The sequence below is a fragment of the Boleophthalmus pectinirostris genome, unplaced genomic scaffold, assembly GCF_026225935.1.
Source record: "Boleophthalmus pectinirostris isolate CB_2022bp ecotype Guang Dong unplaced genomic scaffold, ASM2622593v1 HiC_scaffold_6, whole genome shotgun sequence".
Lineage (NCBI taxonomy): Eukaryota > Metazoa > Chordata > Actinopteri > Gobiiformes > Gobiidae > Boleophthalmus > Boleophthalmus pectinirostris.
This window is the reverse complement of record NW_026571447.1, coordinates 17,247,023-17,267,113: the sequence shown is the minus strand read 5'-3', so window position 1 is coordinate 17,267,113 and position 20,091 is coordinate 17,247,023. Positions and strand designations below refer to the sequence as shown.

At 37.0% G+C, this 20,091-nt stretch overlaps 1 protein-coding gene across 1 annotated transcript; it reads right to left on the bottom strand.

Moving 5' to 3' along the window:
• Positions 1 to 5,896: 5,896 nt before the first annotated feature.
• LOC110171594 (melanocortin receptor 5-like) lies at positions 5,897 to 14,505 on the bottom strand. Its single transcript, XM_020937329.1, has 4 exons — positions 14,344 to 14,505; positions 12,462 to 12,568; positions 8,627 to 8,815; positions 5,897 to 6,467 (listed from the first exon to the last, which is right to left on the bottom strand). The coding sequence occupies exons 1-4, from the start codon at positions 14,503 to 14,505 to the stop codon at positions 5,897 to 5,899; spliced, it is 1,029 nt and encodes a 342-aa protein (XP_020792988.1).
• Positions 14,506 to 20,091: the final 5,586 nt, after the last annotated feature.

Below are 20,091 nucleotides of genomic sequence, written 5' to 3'. Positions count from 1 at the left end.
CAGGACCCAGCTGCTTTTTATTCATGGAGTTGAGTCGCACATCATGCCTTTTCTCTATTCATTTCATTATAATTCAGGCATTATCTCTCAATGTTCAAGTAAGAACATCTTGAGAAGAGGGGGGTTAGATAAGAACATATAAAAAACCTCAGAAGAAAGAAATAAAAAGTCAATGTCAATTTGAGGTCAGAGCTAATGTATTGAAATGCATTATGCTTGCAGTCTAGCTTAGTTTTTTTTTTTCTCCCCCATTTTTTACAGTTATGTAACAACAGTTCCATTTGAGTGTGTGTTCTGGCCTTAAGGTCAAAGATATAGATCTTGTGGCATTAGAGGCTTCTGGCTAAACTCTGTGACTAAATACTGCCCTTAGCTGTTGACTGTGCTGCCAAGAGAGTCCATATTAAAAATGTTTTCATAGTGGCAGTGTGTAAAGAAATCATTATTTTTTTTCCCCAGCCATCAACAGTGTGACATAAAATTTCCATAACAAGTACAGAAATTAGAACATGGTGAAGTACAGAGAACTTAACCACCTGTTATGTATGTCAACCACAAATTATGATGAATGAGGGTCTCTCTCATGCATCATTAAATTGTAATATATTATGCTGTTGTATCTTCATCAGAAAAGTTTTTTTTTGCAAGTTTTAGGTAGCCTGCATATTTACTCTCCCTCCCTCTGAACAGCTCAGAAGTTCCTTATCTTTGTAGTCCAGACATTTTCACTAAACATATTCTGATCATTGCAGAGATCAAATTGCCTCTGGATGGACAAGTAAAATTTGTTGTGCATAGACTACATTCAATTCCTATACGTCAGCACTTACTGCTATCTGCTGATATGTGTCCTGATTGATTTGGGTTGGAGGAATTCTCTCTGCACATACTCTTGTTGTTGTGAAATATTAAGATTGTAGTGTTCAAAGTGATTTAAACATCACCTAAAATACATGCACAATATTTATGACTTTCATCTTCCTGTAATATGCATTTTGAAGACTTTTCACCATTAAAATAATAAGATATCTTGCTTAAATTGTTAATTGCTATGGTGACAATACTCTGAAACCCATGTATAAGCTGTTTAATGTTTTTAAAGAACTGTGTGCAACCTGTAATCAGTTTTTAAAAAAAAAGGTACAATCACAACTGAACTTGTGTTTCCAGTGCTTTAACATTGACATATAGAGGACACATACATACATGTTTTTTTTAGTATATGGACCACATAAGCCGCACTAGTAGAGGCAGTCATCATTGATTATTTGCGGGTGCTGTGGTTTAGGCTCTGTTTTGTTTTGTTTGTTTTTTTAATATCAGCATTTAATCTGGCAACCCAACTGAGAGACTAATGTGAGGCTTATACTGTTTCTGATTGGACTGCCTTCTTGAGAACCAAAACTCCAAATTATAACAAATCTTACATACAGTTCCTTAAATGGCATTGTAAAAACATGAATTAAATCTAGTATCTGGTTACCCCCCTTTCCTTTACAACCTCATTTCCACTAGCCACTATGGGGGCAAAATTGAATCTCACGCTTGAAGATGACGTGTCTAGAAAAGGTCATTTTAATCTGTACCTGACCACCTCTTACCCCCTCTCAGGCTGTAATTGTGCAAAGGAAGCAACCAACTGTGTGACTTACTTCAGAAAGTGACAGGAAGTATATGAGGTCACTTCCTACTGTTTCTATGACTATCTTTCATTGGAGATGGAAAAATAACAGGAACCCCACATAGACTACGTGTAAATGTGCCTGTAATGATCTTGAATGAATCCACTCTTGCATTTGAAGTACTTATTGCTGTCAGTCCATATCTTTATTATTCTGTATCTTCCAGTAGTTGGGATTTTTCTACTATAAAACAATATTGTCCACATGATTACACTTTTGACTGACAGCTCCCTGTTACTGCTTAATGATTTGTTACATTCAACCATGCAGTAAATCGTGCAGAATGGCTTTTTCAATTGTTGTTGAAACCTCATCTTTTCCCGTGGTACAATTTATAAGTTGTGTTTATGTTATGTTGGAGATTCATATACAGTATCAAGGTTAGGAGAACAAATATCCATTATGGTCTTATATCTGCAGGTTTAGGGGTAGACAAAGTTGGTGTTTATACATTCACTTGTCCTGGTTTGGTTCTGGCCAAGTTTAGATCTGATGTAGCCTTGGTTTAGTACTGTCCTTCTCCAGGTTTAATGGAGATTCATTAAGGAGGCCCATATTATGCTATTTTCTGATTTATGTTATAATATTCTTTCCTCATCAAAAACATACCTGGGGTTTTATTTTGTTTCTTTCACACATGTTCAGGCTGAGTTCTTCTCTCTGTCCCACCTTTTTAAACTCCATACACCTTCAACAGAATCATTTGGATGATTTCAGCCTTAAAATTACCAATCTCCACTGAACAATAGATAAAAGGTAGCTGTTAACTTAAAGTTAGTTAAAACTATTGCCTAATGACATCACAAGGTGGAACAGAGCCTTTTGAGCTTTGGAGATGTTGACTGACCAATAATAAAATGTTACTCAAACATCTATGTTATACCTACCTGTCTTATAATATTCATGTACATTTTTATTTAGTACTCGCTGATATTTCACTGATCAGATGCTAAAACTGCATTTTGTTTCACTATACTAGTACTTGAACAAGTGCAGTGTCAATAAATTCACTCCAAACCTGCTGTTATTGCAATTTGAAATATTTTATTTAATCTCCAAGGTACTTCAAGGACTTGGTATACTTTATTCCAATAACAATGAAAATGCCACACCAGAAGCCACTTTACCTCCAAGGGCTAAAATGCACTTATCTAAGAAACATATATCTTGAATCAGAATCGGTCATTTTCATAAGAACACAAGAAGGACCTTGAGCGTCAACTTTTGTATATATTTAATGGCTACAGGAGCAACAACAGTTATTTCCACTGTATACATTAAAGTTCACTTGCTGACATATATTAACACTTTCAGCATGTACAGATGTAAGCCAAGGTGTAGCTCTCTGTGCAGTACCAAGACATATGTTTGGACAAATCATGTGTTTGAGGCACAGACTGTACAGCAAAACCATGAAACATTTGGACAATTTACCACAGCTTAGAAAAAATAAATGTGCAAGGTTCATAATAAAATACTTTTTTCAGCAGAGCATGATACATGTTGTTTAGTAATCTTTTTATAATTTCACAATAGCAAAATATATGCCAATAATAATAAGTATACATTTTATTTATATAGCACTTTTTGGACACTCAGCTCATTTAGAAGCTACAGTAAAGCATTAATCACATGATTAACTTACATATGCATAAAAATAATGGGTTAAAGCTTGAGTAGGTATCAAAATGGCCCAATATTTTCTATGTATTCTAATACACTATCTATCACTATATATATTATTATTAGACATATTGTACATTATATATTATTATATAATTGTTGATTTTTCAACAGCAGTATCTTGTCCATCTCCATATTGATTTTATAGCAACACAGACAGAATTTTAAGGACAGTGATGAGGTTTTATTATTAGTCAACCCTTCACATTTCTCATGAAGTTCTTTATATTCTTCCACAGTGAGAATCCAAAGGATCACAGGGAGGTCATGTAGACCTATTCACATATCTGCACACCCGACACTTATTATTAACAATATTGATTCTTATTGAATTTCTAGCCCGTACGACAAAAGTAGCTATGCTAATAAACTCCACATAACTTTGCATTAGAGGGCTTGATTCTCAGCAGTATCGGCCAATAGCTTATTTGCCCAAAGTCTACAGTAAAAACCAAGTGATTAACTGTACCATTGCCAAAAGTAATAAACATCTCTGTGGTCTGCCTACAACAGCTTTAACACTTTATACTGTATGTACAAATAATACACAAAGGTTTGATTTGTCCTGTCAATAAACACTGACTTTTTTCATCAAAGCAGAGTGTTCTCAGGCTCACAGGTGAGAGGTAGGAATAGCATCAATATGAATGTTCACAATGGCTTTAAAACTACATGAAAATATATCAGCAATCAATCTACAAGAAAACTTTGCTGATTTAAAAATATTTTGCTTAGATTGATTAAACACCATGCCAAAAAGAATGATTTTACATGTAGGCAATAGATTAAGATAATCTTTCACGCACTGTAGTAACTGTTGACTCTTGTATATCCAATTTTTTGCTTGAGCACTCAACTACCGCTGGCCATGAGGATGTTTGGGTTAAACATTTACCTATGCATGCTTTTAGTAACAAAAACTTTAAACTACAGACTCTATTTTGTGCCATAAAATGCTGTATTTTTACTTCCACTTTATAGTTTACTGTTAGGATTTTGACATGCATGGATGACCAATAACACTCACTTACTTTTGCCAGCTTCCATCCTTATTCAAATAAAAGTCAAGCGAGATTGAAGCTACCAACACATAACATGGACCTGTACATGAGGCTAGTTATACATTCTTTATACAGTTCAAGTGTTTGTTTACATCATCTGTACATGGACCGAGACATACTTAGCTTGGGGGAAAGAGGCTGTTATTTAAGAGGTCACTGTGTCACTCCATTCTGTGTCAGTCCATTCAAAAAAGCTCATTAGCCACCCGCTAAGAGGACAACAAGTTATGAGTCTGTCCATGAAGTGTGTAATGCTGATGGTGTTCCAAAGTTCATAGGAAGTGTGCTTTATGGACAGAAAAATGAGCCAGCCACGAGGTTATCCCCGAATGTAAACAGTGTGGCCAACGAACTCGCTACAACAGGAGAACAGAACAACAGAATTCTGGAAACACACACATTTTGCAAGAATCTACTCAACAATTGTAGCTTTTTTGGCACAAGTTTGAGATTAGATTTTTTAAGTTGGTTATCTAACATTTATATTTATTCTTGACAAATATCAAAACATTAAAATCTACATGTTCCTCCAATCATACCATTGTAAAAATATTTGTGTTATTGTCATAGACTATACACATAAATATGGTAACTGTAGAAGCTGTGATGATATTAAGTGTTAACAATACAGAATGACAATGTGTATGTAAGTTGTGCATAAATTATCCAAAATAGCATCTGCAAATTATTGATTGTTTTCCCGTTGGCCATTTACTACATCCCTGTGTGGATGATGCAAGTGTTTACAGACACCAAAGACAGCTTAAGCCCACTATAGATCATGTTTAGAAGAGATAACTCAGATTTGGCCTCAGTCTCAATGCTAATGTGTGTCACTGCATAAGATTTGTAAATATGCACAGAGGGCACATCGACAACTGCCAACTCATTTACATTCATGGCCTTTGGCACTTAAACAGAATCAAAGCATAATAATTCAAGTAAGTGTGCATTTTGTACTAAATGATGGTGTTTGTTCTACCTGAATTTAATTTTGTTTTAAGATGCAAGATGACTAATTTCAGAGTTTGCCATAAAAGCTTTGTTAATTAACCACATAAATCATGCTTTTGTCACTTATTTGTACATGTACTGTTTTGTTTGAAAGAAACATAATATAAACTGAAATCCATAAGAAAGCTAACATGAATACATGCAGTTAACTAGATTCCTTCCCAGCCATTGAAAAATATGGTAAGATAAGTATTAAATACATTCTAATGATACATTCATAGATACACCCAATTAAATCATATCTTGAAGTCAGATCTTCATGGTAATGTGCTGTTCTTAATAAACAACAAATCACAGAACAGCAAGAACCTTTAAAAGTCCAGTCTTGTCTTCACTTGTTTTTTTTTTTTTTTATCTTCTTATATCCAACACACTTATAGTACAGTATATACAGTACATGACAGATACATGTGTTCTGCAGTGTACTTGAAGTGCCATTTTCCTTCTCGTTCGCTGTCAGTATTTACCAGTTAGCGCGCACACGTTGTTGCATGCATTTCTCAAACTATAGCAACAAATGATTTCCTTAAAGGTCTTCCTCATCTCCTGGCTCCTGAAGGCGTAGATTAGCGGGTCGATCACAGAGTTGCACATAATCAGAATGAGGTACATGTTGAAATGAGACATGAAGCAAACGCAGTACAGATTCCGCGGACAAGAAATCATCAGAATCAAATGGAGGAAAAATGGTGCCCAACAAACAATGAAAATCCCAAGGAGTATGGTTAGCGTGATGGCTCCTTTCATGCTAGCGCGCTGGTGGATGGAGTTATAACCGGGTAAAGCAGCGATGCGTTTGACGTGTGAGCGGGCTAGCATGAACATGTGGCTGTAGAGGGACGCCATGATAAGGAGCATGGCGAAGAACATGGACACCAGGCAGATGATGACCGGGGTGGAGTCAGAGTAGATGATAAAAACAATGCCACAGCCTGTGCAAAAAGTCCAGATGCCTCCAATGATACAGCCAGCGCGCCGTACGGTCATGATGTTGTGGTACCGGAGGGCGTAGAAGATAGTGATGTACCTGTGAGAACAGAAGAAGAGATCCAGTCTCTATTCAGTCAAATATAATTTATAGAGCTCTTTACAACACACAAGGTAACTAAAGTGCTTTCCAATAACATCAACACAAGAACATGCACATGAACAATGAAATAAAACAAACTGTGCATAGTGTCACTGCTGAGTGTAAAGAAAAAAGTCTGAAAAGATGAGTTTGTAACCTGGATTTAAACAGATCAAAGCTCTGCGCACTGTTGGCTGTTTGACCTCAAGACCCTGTTTGAGTTCTGAACAGACAGGAGTTCAGTCAAATAGGGAGGGAAAGGCCATTAACAACTTTAAAACAAACAATAATATTTTGAAATCTTTTCTAAAAGAAACTGGAAGCCAAAACTCCAAACTGAATTTTAGTTTTCCTAAACAAAATTTTATCTCAGCAAATGCATTTAAATTTTTTTTTAAAACAGATTAATCATCTCCCAAAAGCCAGATTGACCATCAAAACTCTCAAACTTCTGCCAAGTGATTTTTCTGCTCTTTCATTCACTTGATAGTGCAGCTCAGAAGACTGAGACCCGCTCTCTGTCACCAAAGAGAATCACTGGTTTATGCAGTCTGACATTTGAGTTCATACTTTTTTTCTTTTTCAATCACTTTGGCAAATTTATCTAAGCACATTTATCTAATGAAAACTGACATCTGCAACACAGCTCACACAAAAGCCTAAACAGAATTTTACTTTTCCTAAACAAAATTTCATCTCAGCTAAAAGATGTTTTTCATTCAAAACTGTCAAGTGTTTTTGTGCTCTTTCATTCATTTGATAATGCATTATATAAATGTACACATTATCAACTACAAAATAGATTTTGCAGTATCTGATCCAAAATGTTTATGTTGAAGAAAACTGAAAGATATTGGAATAGCAAATTCACCAACTCTAAATGTGTACTGAAATATGTAAACATTTACACTTCTCACAGTGTGGATATCTGTACTTAGTCTATATTCCTACAGTTTGTACTCACTGCTGAGACCATTCTTGTGTGAAATCCTTTCTTTGTTAGATTTGGGGAGCTCACAAATTGTAGTTTTTTGCTATTCTGTTTGAATTTCTGTATTGAAAGTGACAGTGTTTGGGCCATCATCCTTAACCACTTGAGAACAGGCTGTAGTATTGAAAAAACAAGGTAATTCAGTGACCATGGATGTTTCTGCATCAGAGCTGTGTTCTAAAAAGAGCCTGAGGAGTGATGAGAAATGTTCCAAACAGAAATACACAAATACACAGAATGCAGTGATGAGCCTGGAGAAGTTGTGTAAAAGGCAATGAATTTGAATAGACTGTCATTGGTGCAGATATATACTTCATCACCACTTTAAAATGGCCTTAATAACCCTTAACAGATGAACAAGGACTTAATTCATAATGAAGAAATTGTTTAAGAATGGTTCAGTGTTCTTAATTAAGGGGTTACAGTAGCTTTCATTAAAAAATTACCATTGTTTACTTCCCCATCTAAAGTTGATATCAAAAGGCAAAATTGTGAACATCTTTGAAAACAACAACAACAAAATAATACATATTCTCTAATCTGATTTGAAACAACTAACTGGGATTTTGATTATGCAAGCCATTATCTTGAAACACTCTGAACCACTAAACATTCAAACATGGTTAATTACTATGGTTAAATCAAAAATAAATATACGGTGGTGTATTGCTCTCACTCCCCAAAAAATATTTTGGCTCAGTATCACGTAATTACGTGATACTGAGCCAAAATATTTTTTGGGGAGTGATAGCAATACACCACCGTATTACGGTATAAATAGACTTGGCAAAGAAAAAAAAAATATTTTGAAATTTTTAAAAAAGTGGGCCAAATAACAAAATTATAAACCCAGTAAATTATAATTATTACCAAGGAGAAAGAGTCTTCACCAAAACAAACAAAAATGTGTTCCCTTGTCATTGTATTCTGCCAGTATTTTCAACTATTTTAAAAATTGTTTTATCAATAATTAAATGATTTCCTATTCTGGAAACAAGAACAAACATGTGACAGCATTTGTTTCCCTCGGCCCTTTTATGAATAGCATGAAAAAGACAAATATTATGATTGACTGTGTTTATATTTGTAGTGATTTCTCATAAACCTTTTGTTGGAGCAGTCTCACCTGTCAACAGCGATGGCCAGCAGGCTGCACATAGAGGCCACCACAGAGATACAGATCATGGAGTCAAAGACGTTGTCCATCTGGCGAATGAAGTTGTCTTCCACCACCAGCTGTCTGTTGTTCAGGAGGTAAATAATGATGCTCTCCCAGGCATTGGACACACTCACCAGCATGTCTGCCACAGCCAGGCTACAAACACACGGATCACATTTGGACAGTGCGATTACTCAACAGATCAAGAGATTACTCAAGAAATACATGTATTGAAATTCAGAATAGCCCTTCCAACCACCACTAATAATATAATCACATTCACTCAGGCAAGGTGGGTGAAATGAGTTAGAGGAAAATGAACTCCCTGAGGATGTATAAAGGCTAATCCATGACAAAAACACAGAAAACAGCCAATTTAACTATTACACACATAAAAGCACTTCATTTAATGGTTACTAAGTGAGAGAAAGTACACTGGACAACTTTGTTTGCCATGTAGGTGGTTCAAAGGTACTGTGTTAAAGAAACCCGGGGGTATACTCTTTGATTAGATGTGAGGACATAAGATATAAGAAGCGGATGGCTTGGGTATCATCAAAGACCTGCCATTCAAATCATTTTCTCCTTTTGTCATGCCTTCACATATTTTCTATTACTTCAGCAGCACAAAAGAACTGCTTTATTATTCGAGAAATCTGCACACAAGTTCGCACACACACACACACACACACACACACACACACACACACACACACACACACACACACACACACACACACACACACACACTGAAACATTGCATCTATACCCACAAAGATATGCAAAATGATCTCTATAAGAAGTGGTCAGAGCAGAATTATCTACTAATGTGAAATTAACTGAAGGTCTGTAAAGCAATGAACTGGATAACTTGTAACTTGTAATATGGATGTAAATTGTAATATCGATGCAACATTACCCATATAGCATTCAGTCATTCAATACAACCCTCACAATACAACATGTGGCTAAATACACTTGTAGTACAAATCCAGACACCTTTAGCACTGCAAGAAAAAAGTGATAATATAGACACATATGTTGTTGTTCTTCTGAGGCCTAAAATGTATAGAAATTGTATGGATATTGATTAATTGAGATGAAATATGTATTGAATGAATCGTTACAAAACTGTATTGTTGCATCACTCGAGCTCAAAACAAGTATTAATTAATTAATGCATTTATATAGTGCCTTTCAAGATACCCAAAGCACTTTCCAGTTCATTGTTCATTCACTCCACATTCAGTGATGGTAAGCTACTACTGTAGCCACAGCTGCCCTGGGACAGACTGACAGAAGCGAGGCTGCCAGTCTGCACCATCAGCTCCTCTGACCACCACCATCACTGATGCACACACCACTTCCATACTAGCTAATGTGGATAAAGTGTCTTGCCTAAGGACACCTGCCCCACTGTGGCACCTGATTTTCCCAGCGGTCTCCCATCCAAGTACTAACCAGGCCCGGCCTTGCTTAGCTTCTGAGATCTGACAGGATCAGGCGTTGACAAGCCACAAAGTTATGAAAGACAGATGTATAATTTTGTTGCCTCACGGTGAACAAATCACCGTTTAACTTTTAACTCAAGTATTTTTTTCCAGATTAAAAAAAAAATATTAGTACATTTTGGTGACTCTTACTAACTGTCTGCCTCTGGAGTTGAGCTCTTGAACACAATTAGCATTCACATTTAGTTAGTATAGTATTTTATATATTTTTAAAAATACATGTTACATGTTAGATATTTATATAAATCACCAAAACACAATCCCGGTTAGTGCATCCTGTTCACTGCCAATAGAAATAATGCCTTCGTATTGTCAGTTGAATCTATAGATCTCACTAACATTAACAATGGCACATGTTACATTCATATACTGTATCCTGCATGAATGACGTCACCACCTTCACATGTAGAGCTGACACTTGTTAATGTGCAAATGAATGTGGCTCTGGGACTCATTACACAGTCTCTTACAGCTTTACTGCACTGACTATGTCAGGCACATGCACACACGCTACACATATAATCCATAGAAGAACTAATTAAAGTTGTGAAGTATACGAGTCTAAAGGCCAGGAGCTTTTTACAGAGAACAAAACATTGATTGGGTAGTTTATTAATGACTTTATTATCTCATGTGCTTTAGATGGCTCAGGCTTCACCAGGACAGGAATCAGGAATCCAAAAAAAATGTCAAGTGACTCATTACTGTACAGATAATTGGCCTTGGAAACCCTCAAGGAGAACAAAAATGAAATCTTCATGAAATATGCAGTAAAAAAAAAATAAAAAAAGGAGGGGGATTGGGATTTTAAGCAACAATCCTTCAATTTATAACTGTGGACTACAGGCATAATGATAACATATGCTATTATAAGATTCTACAAAAATCAAATAAATAAAGCCCCAAAGATTATTATTATTAGTGTTGGACGACAGCACGATCTGTAAACCAGGAAGAGGGGGCCGTTTTACTCTCACACACCTTGGGTACTATCCTGATGTCTAACAGCAGATGGCGCTGTCATCAAGTCTCCAGCAGTAAAAACTCACATTCCAGAAACACCATGCGACCCCTCTGAGGAAGACTAAACTTTGGTCTGAAAAAATAAAATGTTGACTGCAAGACCAAAAGGATTATGCTTTCATTTAACCGTATCCTTGGTATTCTGTTTACAGAGCTCCCATTAATTAAAAGAGAAGGAAAAGTCTAGTTCACTATAAGTTCATGTAAAACTAATTTCCTTTAGCCCGGCCGCTACTTGAAGATGGGCCATCAGCTTAGTTTACCTTAAGCATTTAAACCTCTATTTAACTGGCAGCTGACGATGCAGTTACAGACTGCTTACTGCACGACAGCTGATGGGCAAATTAGATCTGCAGTCCGGTGTGTATTAACCAGGGATACAAGCTTGATCTTTCCTTTTAAAGATACTTGGATGGTTTACCAAACTTGGAAGTGGGTTAAAAGCGTAAGTGGGTCTTATTTAAAGCCCCAAACAGAAATCCTTACTATACACACAGCTTATGTAACCAAGTCTTCTGCTGCTTTAGACATGCTTCACTAACATCACTCACTTTAAGTTGTTGATATACCATTTTATTTGTCCAAATATACAAATACATACTGTATATAGAAAAGCAATAGCTTTAAGAAATAATACAGTATATAGGCAACAGTAAAGAAGGGTATTTTACTATCTGTTATGTAAATAAAATAGTTACCTTTATTGTGTTACCTTTTATTGTTTTAAAACTGCTATTTCCTTCCTTTGCTCCCTGCGTTAAATCACTCCCCCTTCAGAGCACTATCACAACACAATCAGTGTGCATTACGCTAATGAAACTGCTGCACACTGCATCAGGTTTGTCAAATTGTTGTGTACCTCAGTTAAATGTACAGTATATTTATGGAGAATTGTCATGTGGGAACATGGGTGACATAGGCTTGTAGGCTGAGCACTAATTAGACAGAATCTTACAGCTAACTGTATGGAGGGTTCAAACAGGGCCTGAGAGAGATCTTTAAAATTAAAACTCGAAAAACTTTTTTGATAAGAGAACAATGTTATAACATGGTAGAAATCTCAAAAAATAGATTTAATTATGTGTGCAATAGAAATCTATTTTTATGGCTAAAAAGTTACGTATGGAGGCTTTAAGTAAGGATACATTTAAGGTCATTCAGTACTGAGAGTACCCTTTGTTTTTCATCGTAACTTTTTGCGCATCACCTGCTTGTTTCTATGAATATGTCAGAGTGTCACCTAGAGTTTCAGTGTTATTGGTGCTTACCTGCAAACAAAGAAGTACATTGGTGAGTGCAGGTTTTTGTTTTTGACAATCGCTGTGATCACCAGGATGTTTTCCAGCAGAGAGATTATTCCCAGGATCAGGAAAACCTACAGACACACAGATAATCACTTTTGTGGATAATATCCCAAGAAAACAATAAATCATACCAGGAAAGAATATTGCACTTTTCTCAAGTTTTTGGAAAAAGACACAGCCACACAGTGCAGAAGAAACTAAACAAAGGAAAGTTTTAAACATTTCTATTACACAGTCTAGACAGACAGATAACAGCACATGAAGAATGAAAGGTTTCATTAAGGTGAAGAGTTTCCAGAATGAAGTATTCACTTAGACCCTGCTCAACTGTATTTTATAAATGGCAAAGTTCTAACTGTGCACTGCTAAAAAAAGGTGAGCAATAAAATATCTAAAGCAGCAATGTTTTATACTAATGTTTCTTGATAAGGCAGTATAAATAAATAAATAAAGTGGATTAGAGGCATTAACTGACATTGAAACTCCAAAAATGGTAGTAAACACATTTATTCAAATCTGTAGGAAACACTGAATCTCAATTGCGTTTTGTTCAAATAACTAGTAAATATATTCTAAAACATTACAATACGCAAACTTTAAGGTTTGATACAATTCAAATCTGTGAAGAGTCACCCCTATTCACAGAAGGAGTAATTTTATTTTTGAGCAATAGAAACACCTCCATCCATCCATTTTTTTCCGCTTCCGGGGCATCCGGGGCAGCAGTCTAAGTAGGGACTTCCAGACTTTCTTCACCCTGGACACTTCCTCCAGCTCCTGTGGGGGACTCCAAGGTGTTACCAGACCAGCTGAGAGACAGCGTGTCCCTCCAGTGTGTCCTGGGTCTTCCCCGGGGCCTCCTCCCAGTGGGACATGCCTGGAGGTGTCCAGGAGGCATCCAGAACAGAGCCCCGAGCCACATCAGCTGGCTGCTCTTGACATGGAGGAGCAGCAGCTCTACTCCGAGTTCCTCCTGGGTGACTGAGCTCCTCACCCTATCTCTAACTGAGAACCCAGGGCCCCTGTGGAGGAAACTCATTTCGGCCGCTTGTATCCACGATCTTGTCCTTTCGGTCATTACCCAAAGCTCATGACCATAGGTGAACAAGACCCTGAGATACTTGAACTCCTTCACTTGAGGCAGGGACTCTCCACCCACCCTGAGAGGGCAAGCCACCTTTTTCCGGTCGAGAACCATGGAATTGGATTTGGAGGAACTGATCTTCATCCAAGCCGCTTCACACTCGGCTGCAAACCGCCCCAGTGCATCTTGCAAGTCTTGGTTTGATGATGCAAACAGCAGAAATGAGACCCTGTGATCCCCAAACGGGACCCCCTCCGGCCTAGAACTGTGCCTAGAAATTCTATGCACAAATACAATGAACAGAACTAGTGACAAAGGGCATCCTTGGCGGAGTCCAACATGCACTGGAAACAGGTCTGACTTACTGCCGGCAATGAGAACACAGTTCCTGCTCCAGTCATACAGGGACCGGACAGCCCTTAGCAAAGGGCTCCGAACCTCATACTCCCAGAGCACCCCCCACAGGACACCATGAGGGACACGGTCAAATGCCTTCTCCAGAACCACAAAGCACATGTGGACTGGTTGGGCAAACTCCCATCAACCCTTGAGCACCCAATGGAGAACATAGAGCTGGTCCACTGTGTGGTTGTCACCAGGGTGAAAACCACACATAGAAACACCTGTGATAAATAAATGCAATATATGTGTTTAATGTCATACCATGGAACATTCCAGGCAAAGCAATAACATTTCCATGGAGACAAGCAAGTAGCGGACCCTCCACCAAAAAAGTTGCTCAGTGCATAAGACTTAACTTACCTCTATAGCGATGTGCATTTGCTCACATGCTGCTGGCTTGGATGTCCCACTCTTGTCAGACATAAGTGGAGGGACCAGGGTGTAGTTGTGAGAGTACTCTCCCCATGATGAGTTACTCAACAGCGTCTCCTCTCTGTAGGGGGACCCCTCAGACACATTCATCCTGCTGTGGTCCAGTCCCGATTAGAGCTGCAGTAAACTAGAGGCCATTCTGCAGACAGGCTGAGAGAAGACAGAAGAAAACGCAAATGAAAATAAAGTTCAGTTGTCTAGTTGTTTTCTTTAGAATTACTCCAAAACTATGTACAAAATGAGGTACATCTAGTTCCTGTACAGGGAGGTCAGTGTGTTGGGTGGGAGCTATGCTGTTAGTGCTGTTTCATTATTGATACTTTGCAGTGACATCATGCTGGGGGTGTACTACATGTAGCTCTATTGGGGGAATGTTCATAAGTTACCATGGTAACACGATACACACAATAACAAACCCAGACAAAAAACATCTAAAAAATACTCTGTAAACTCAAGAAAAAATACCAAATGGATTGAAACACCACATTTTTAGGAGCCTCTATTCAATACGAGCATTCATTGTCCTTCGGAGTTTGATTTTCAACATAAATAGTGAGTGTGAGTAACTGAAAAAACAGTTGACTATTGCTACTTTATGACTGTTATTCTATTTGAGAGGGACTTGTTTAGCAAAAGCCTTACAGTTGTGTTCATGGAGCTGTGGTTCATCACTGAGTGCTCAGTGTCACACTTTTGTGCTGTACACCAGTGTGGGGTGGACCAACACACAAGAAGGCTCAAGCACTTGTACTTATGTACAAATGTATTCTTGGTCAGCTCCCCTCTTACCTACAAAGGCATATTGTTAAGACCCTGGTGCCTATAACCTACAGCCTATAGCCTGTTTTTATTGTTCATTCCCTAGGGTTAGGTCTGAATTTCGAAATAAAGCTTTTCAGTTTTCTGCTCCATGTGCTGAAACCTTTACCATAATGACTTGAAGTTGAAGGAGCTAGTTTCTTTCAAAAGAATGTTAAACAATAGGGAAATAGAAACACCATTGTGTAATTGTTTAACTGATCTTTTGAAGCTGTTTTGATTGTGACTGTGGGCCTATAATAAACTTGTTGCCTCTTGGCCAGGATGCTCTTGAAAAACAGATGTTTTAATCTCAGTGAGATTCTCCTGGTTACATAGAGCTTTTTTGTTTGACTTGTTTTGATCAGATGCCCCACATGTTCTCTAATTACAGTGACTTCACACGCAGTTAAAGTGGTAGCCGCAGGAACATCCTGTTATTTTAAATCAGATGTTCATAAAGTCTTTCTACATTTGAACTCTATGATGACTGGTGGAAGTGAATGCTAACATTATGTGTTTACAGAACACAAGTTATGCACACAGTAATTTACAGTAAACATTAGGCAGATTTGTATACATTCGATGACACTACACTCGGGTGTGTTACAATGTGCCCATTCTTCAAAATGTACTTAGTGAGGTGGGGATAAGTGACTTTAGGGCATCTACATTCCCAACTTGACTGGATTGTATTCTAATGGGAATTATACTTCAGATAAATAATGGGTTTAGGAGACATTTGACTTATGGTTCTAACACACTAACACACGGACTGGCAGGAAATAAAACTTTATGGTACAATGAAAAAATACACAAATTTTTGATATGAGGCAGCTCATACAAATATATTCTCAAACACAATTCCCTAAATATAATTCAGTAAATACATAAACGTGCTAGTTAGGTGGTATTTAAGTTTGGGGCCAAGAACTTGAAATCTCCAGAGCGTGTCATGGTCTAATAAAATAAACGTGCCCTAATTATATAATTAATTAATAACTTTAGTGTGGTCACTTTGACCTGGTTCTTCACTAAAGGCTCTTTATGCAAGCTGATTGGATGACTTCTGGTACAAGGTAAACACACCAATAGAAAAAAATTATGTGAAATGGAAATATCCTTCCAAAACCTGACCTTTTTGAAAGTTGTAGATGCGGTTGAAATGTCAGAAAAAAATTACAATCTTTGGGGAAATCTGAAAGGATAGCCTGATAGGACCTGTTATACCAGTAAATTCCTGCTTAAAAAGTCCAGATCAAACTGTATTTTGAGTGTTCTGTCTTGTTTCAGACTGAATGCTATAAACTTAATCCCATTACAGAGTTATACCATGCAGAGTGGAACAATATTTAACCTTAGCTGCGAGGCAAAAAGCACAAAGCCAGTGTGTTTTTTTTCTTTTCCTTTTACAATCTATGATGCAGGATGCACTTTTGAAGACAGTAATTGGAGGAAGCATGGATTATTTGTGCCAATGGGAATTCAATTGTTTGGGGCTTTAAGGCAAACAGCAGCCCTGCATCAGTCTTTCATGTTGCAACTGGGCATGTTAATCACAATTAACCTTTCAAAAGAGGCACCCACGCAGACACAAGGAGCTAATTTCATTTACTCCTATCTAGTCTGTGAGTACTACATAACTGTAAATGCTAAAATTATATTTGTACTGTTGCAAATGATGTGGCTTAGTCTTGGACCCTTGCTAATCACCTTTGATAAGCCATATCCATTGGACAGACACATAACACACAGACAGGGAAACAACCATTCGCCCTCCAATTCAGTCACAGACTATTTAGAATAATATGGTTATAAACAAATCTATCAGTTACATTAGTCACCTCAGTAAGAGGATTAAATCAATGCCGATCCTGTGGGGAAGCAAAGACATATTGGGATATGGTTGCTTAATAGGCTATAAATAAATTACTTTTAATTACTGGTTCTTGTCTATTTCCCAAACATTTTCTCCAGACATTTCATCCTTCATTTTTTTCTCTCTTTTCTATATTGTGCCTTTACTGGCCTAAACCAACCCAGCCTGGAAGAGATCTGCTTATTATGAGTCAAAACACACTATATTTAGACTTCCAGTAAGCCTTTTATGAGCTCCTATCCGGGGACAGTCTTGTTCACACATGGAAGCAATGTATAAAATGTAATGTAATCCTAAAGTAAGATTCCTGACTGTTTTTATTCAAATAAAACATTCTGATTGAATTTAACTTTCGTAAAAAGATAAAAAATTTAAAACCTGCCTAGAGTATTTACATAAACCACCAAGATTGACCTTGTTTCATCAGTCCTGTGAAATACGGTTTCAAAACCCAAACTAAATATTAGATTAAGCTTTACATAAAATGTACCACTCATAGTAAGCCAAAACAGGAAATGCATTCAGATGACTGTCTATATCTTCCATTGCCCCAAGTAAGTTTTTATTGGAGTGGCAAGAAGCAGTGCTTTGCAGCTTGGATTATGACTAATAAAAAAAGATTAGATACTATATGGTCTGAAATACACAAGATTGTTTGAAGAGGTATAGCTGAGACAAGAAAACATGGGGCTTGAATTGAAAGGGTCGCAAATAGACCCATTAAGAAATAATCTTTGTTAAATGATGTAAAACCAAACAAAAGCGATGAAGTTAATGGGCTGAGCTATACAAATGTTTGTCCTAGAGTCAGGTTTCTCAAGAGATCGCAGCTTCTGAAGTTTAGTCCAAACTATTCTGTTAATACCCATCTTATTCGTGGGGCAGATACAGAGCACTTTTATTTATGCACATGCTTATAGATATGAAAACTCTATATAGACAAAGACAAAAATAATTAAAAAATGTATCTCTTTCATTAGCTGTCTAAATGCATACTGAGAAAAAGGACACTTTACATCTTTTGAATTTTCCCCTTCACCTTGTTTTTTCTTCTTACAACCATTGTTCTCTATAATACTACCACCATGAGAAACTTAACACTTCAGTCTTGTATAGATCACTGTAAAAAAGAAAACCATGGTAACAGTGTGTGTTTATTTGCATAAGAGAAACTTGGCAAATAACCATGGGCATTCCCATTAGACTTTTACTTAAAACTCATAGAATATAAAGTCAAATACAAATCTAAATCGATATAAATGAAAATGATCTCTCCATCTCAAATCAACCACCAGCTACATCAGCCTTTTATAACTCCATTCCACTAGCAAGAGGCACCATTAAGTATAATATATATTTATATAAACAATAAATGAAAGTTATCCATCAATATACATGTATTATCATTTGCAATTATCTGACCAAAGAGGAACATTTAAACATTTCTACACTGATTTGGGACGCAAGATGACCTCACAGACCTGTATAAATTTTGTCTTTACACAGCAATTAATTAAGCTCGTTCCATTGACAGAGACATGTGGATCTTAACTGTAAAATCTATAAGCAGGCTTTCTTGTATTAGCCTGCCGCTGAGTGATTCATTAATAAGACGGTGTGCTCTGCATTAGCTACGATAAACAACAAGAGGAAGGCCTGACTTTTGAAACATGGATCTGTCAAAGCAACTATTGTTCCCTGTAGATTATAAATCCCTTTAACATTTTCAAATATCACAATAATAAGTCTAATTAATTAACAAGCAATTCATATGCCTTTATCTAAGCATTATCCATCAACTGACTAGTGGCTTGCGTACCTCGGTTACATATACTTTTCTATTTGTGAATTCAGTAACACATGGAAATGCAACGTTGTGACAGCTATTTGATTAAATATAACCTTCCTTTCCTAGAACACTCTCCAATTCTTTGCTGTCGTTTACCAAAAAGAGAAAACATTTTATTACTATGTCTGCCCACATTTAAAGAAAAAAATTGCTTCTGTGTCCCTTTACCTCTTTACCTTTAATTTCCCTTGGGATCAATAAAGTGTTTCTCTTTCTCTCTACCTTAAGGAATAAAATGAAATCATGTCCACAGTGAATATTAGACTTTCTTTGAACATAAAAGTTGCCTCAAAATTGGAATATGCAGAAATAGTTTCCTCCTTAAAGGCCATTCTATGAAATGATTATTGTAGTCATGGATGTTTGGTTAGAAATATTAACAGAAAAATCTCTGTTATGTCTGGGGAAGGTGCTAATGCAAACACATTTCAGTTTTATTAAATACAAAAAAACATAAAAGTACAGAACATCAACAACATGTGGAAATCAGCTGAGCATACCTCAAGGATCAGCCCTATCACCGTCATTATTCTGACATTACATAAGACAAAAGAGTGAGGTTTGTTTAGATTAACTAGGTGATAGAGATTTAACACTAATGTTTACCGGTGTGCTGGAAACAATCACAAAAATTATTATTATTTCATGACCTACCCAGCTACGACAAAGGATTCCACCCAACTCCACCCAACAAAGGATTACATTCCAGTTCTATGGCAAATATAATAAAGAACCCCAGAGCTGCCGGTCATAGGGCACTGGGCTGTAGCACTGCAGCACTAGAGATAATAAACACAAAAACACCCAGAAGGACATGAGGGAAGAGGAAGTTCACAACTCCCTTTTGTACTAGCTGAGTGATGCCCCAGCTGGAGGGTGGAGTGAACTATCATATTTGCGTACTACATCACAAATATCTCACATGTGTAATGAACAAGGTTTCAGAGTAGCTGCAGAGATCCCAGCTGATGCTTCTCTACAATTATTTTTTCCGAAAATAACCCTCTTGTGTTGATAAATAAAACCTCTCTTGAAACCGTCAGTGAATATAAATGCCTAAGAGCTGCACTTGACTCCAAACACAGATTCAGTCAGCAAGTGAAAAAGGTTGTTAATGACATGAAATTGAATCTATACTCTTTTAATTGTA

Coding starts and splice junctions, on each gene's coding strand:
- LOC110171594 (XM_020937329.1), bottom strand. CDS start 14,505: ATGAATGTGTCTGAGGGGTCCCCCTACAGAGAGGAGACGCTGTTGAGT. Junction 12,569..14,343: donor AAATGCACATCGCTATAGAG/GTAAGTTAAGTC, acceptor GTGTGTCTGTAG/GTTTTCCTGATCCTGGGAAT. Junction 6,468..8,626: donor CTGGCCATCGCTGTTGACAG/GTGAGACTGCTC, acceptor CTGTTCTCACAG/GTACATCACTATCTTCTACG.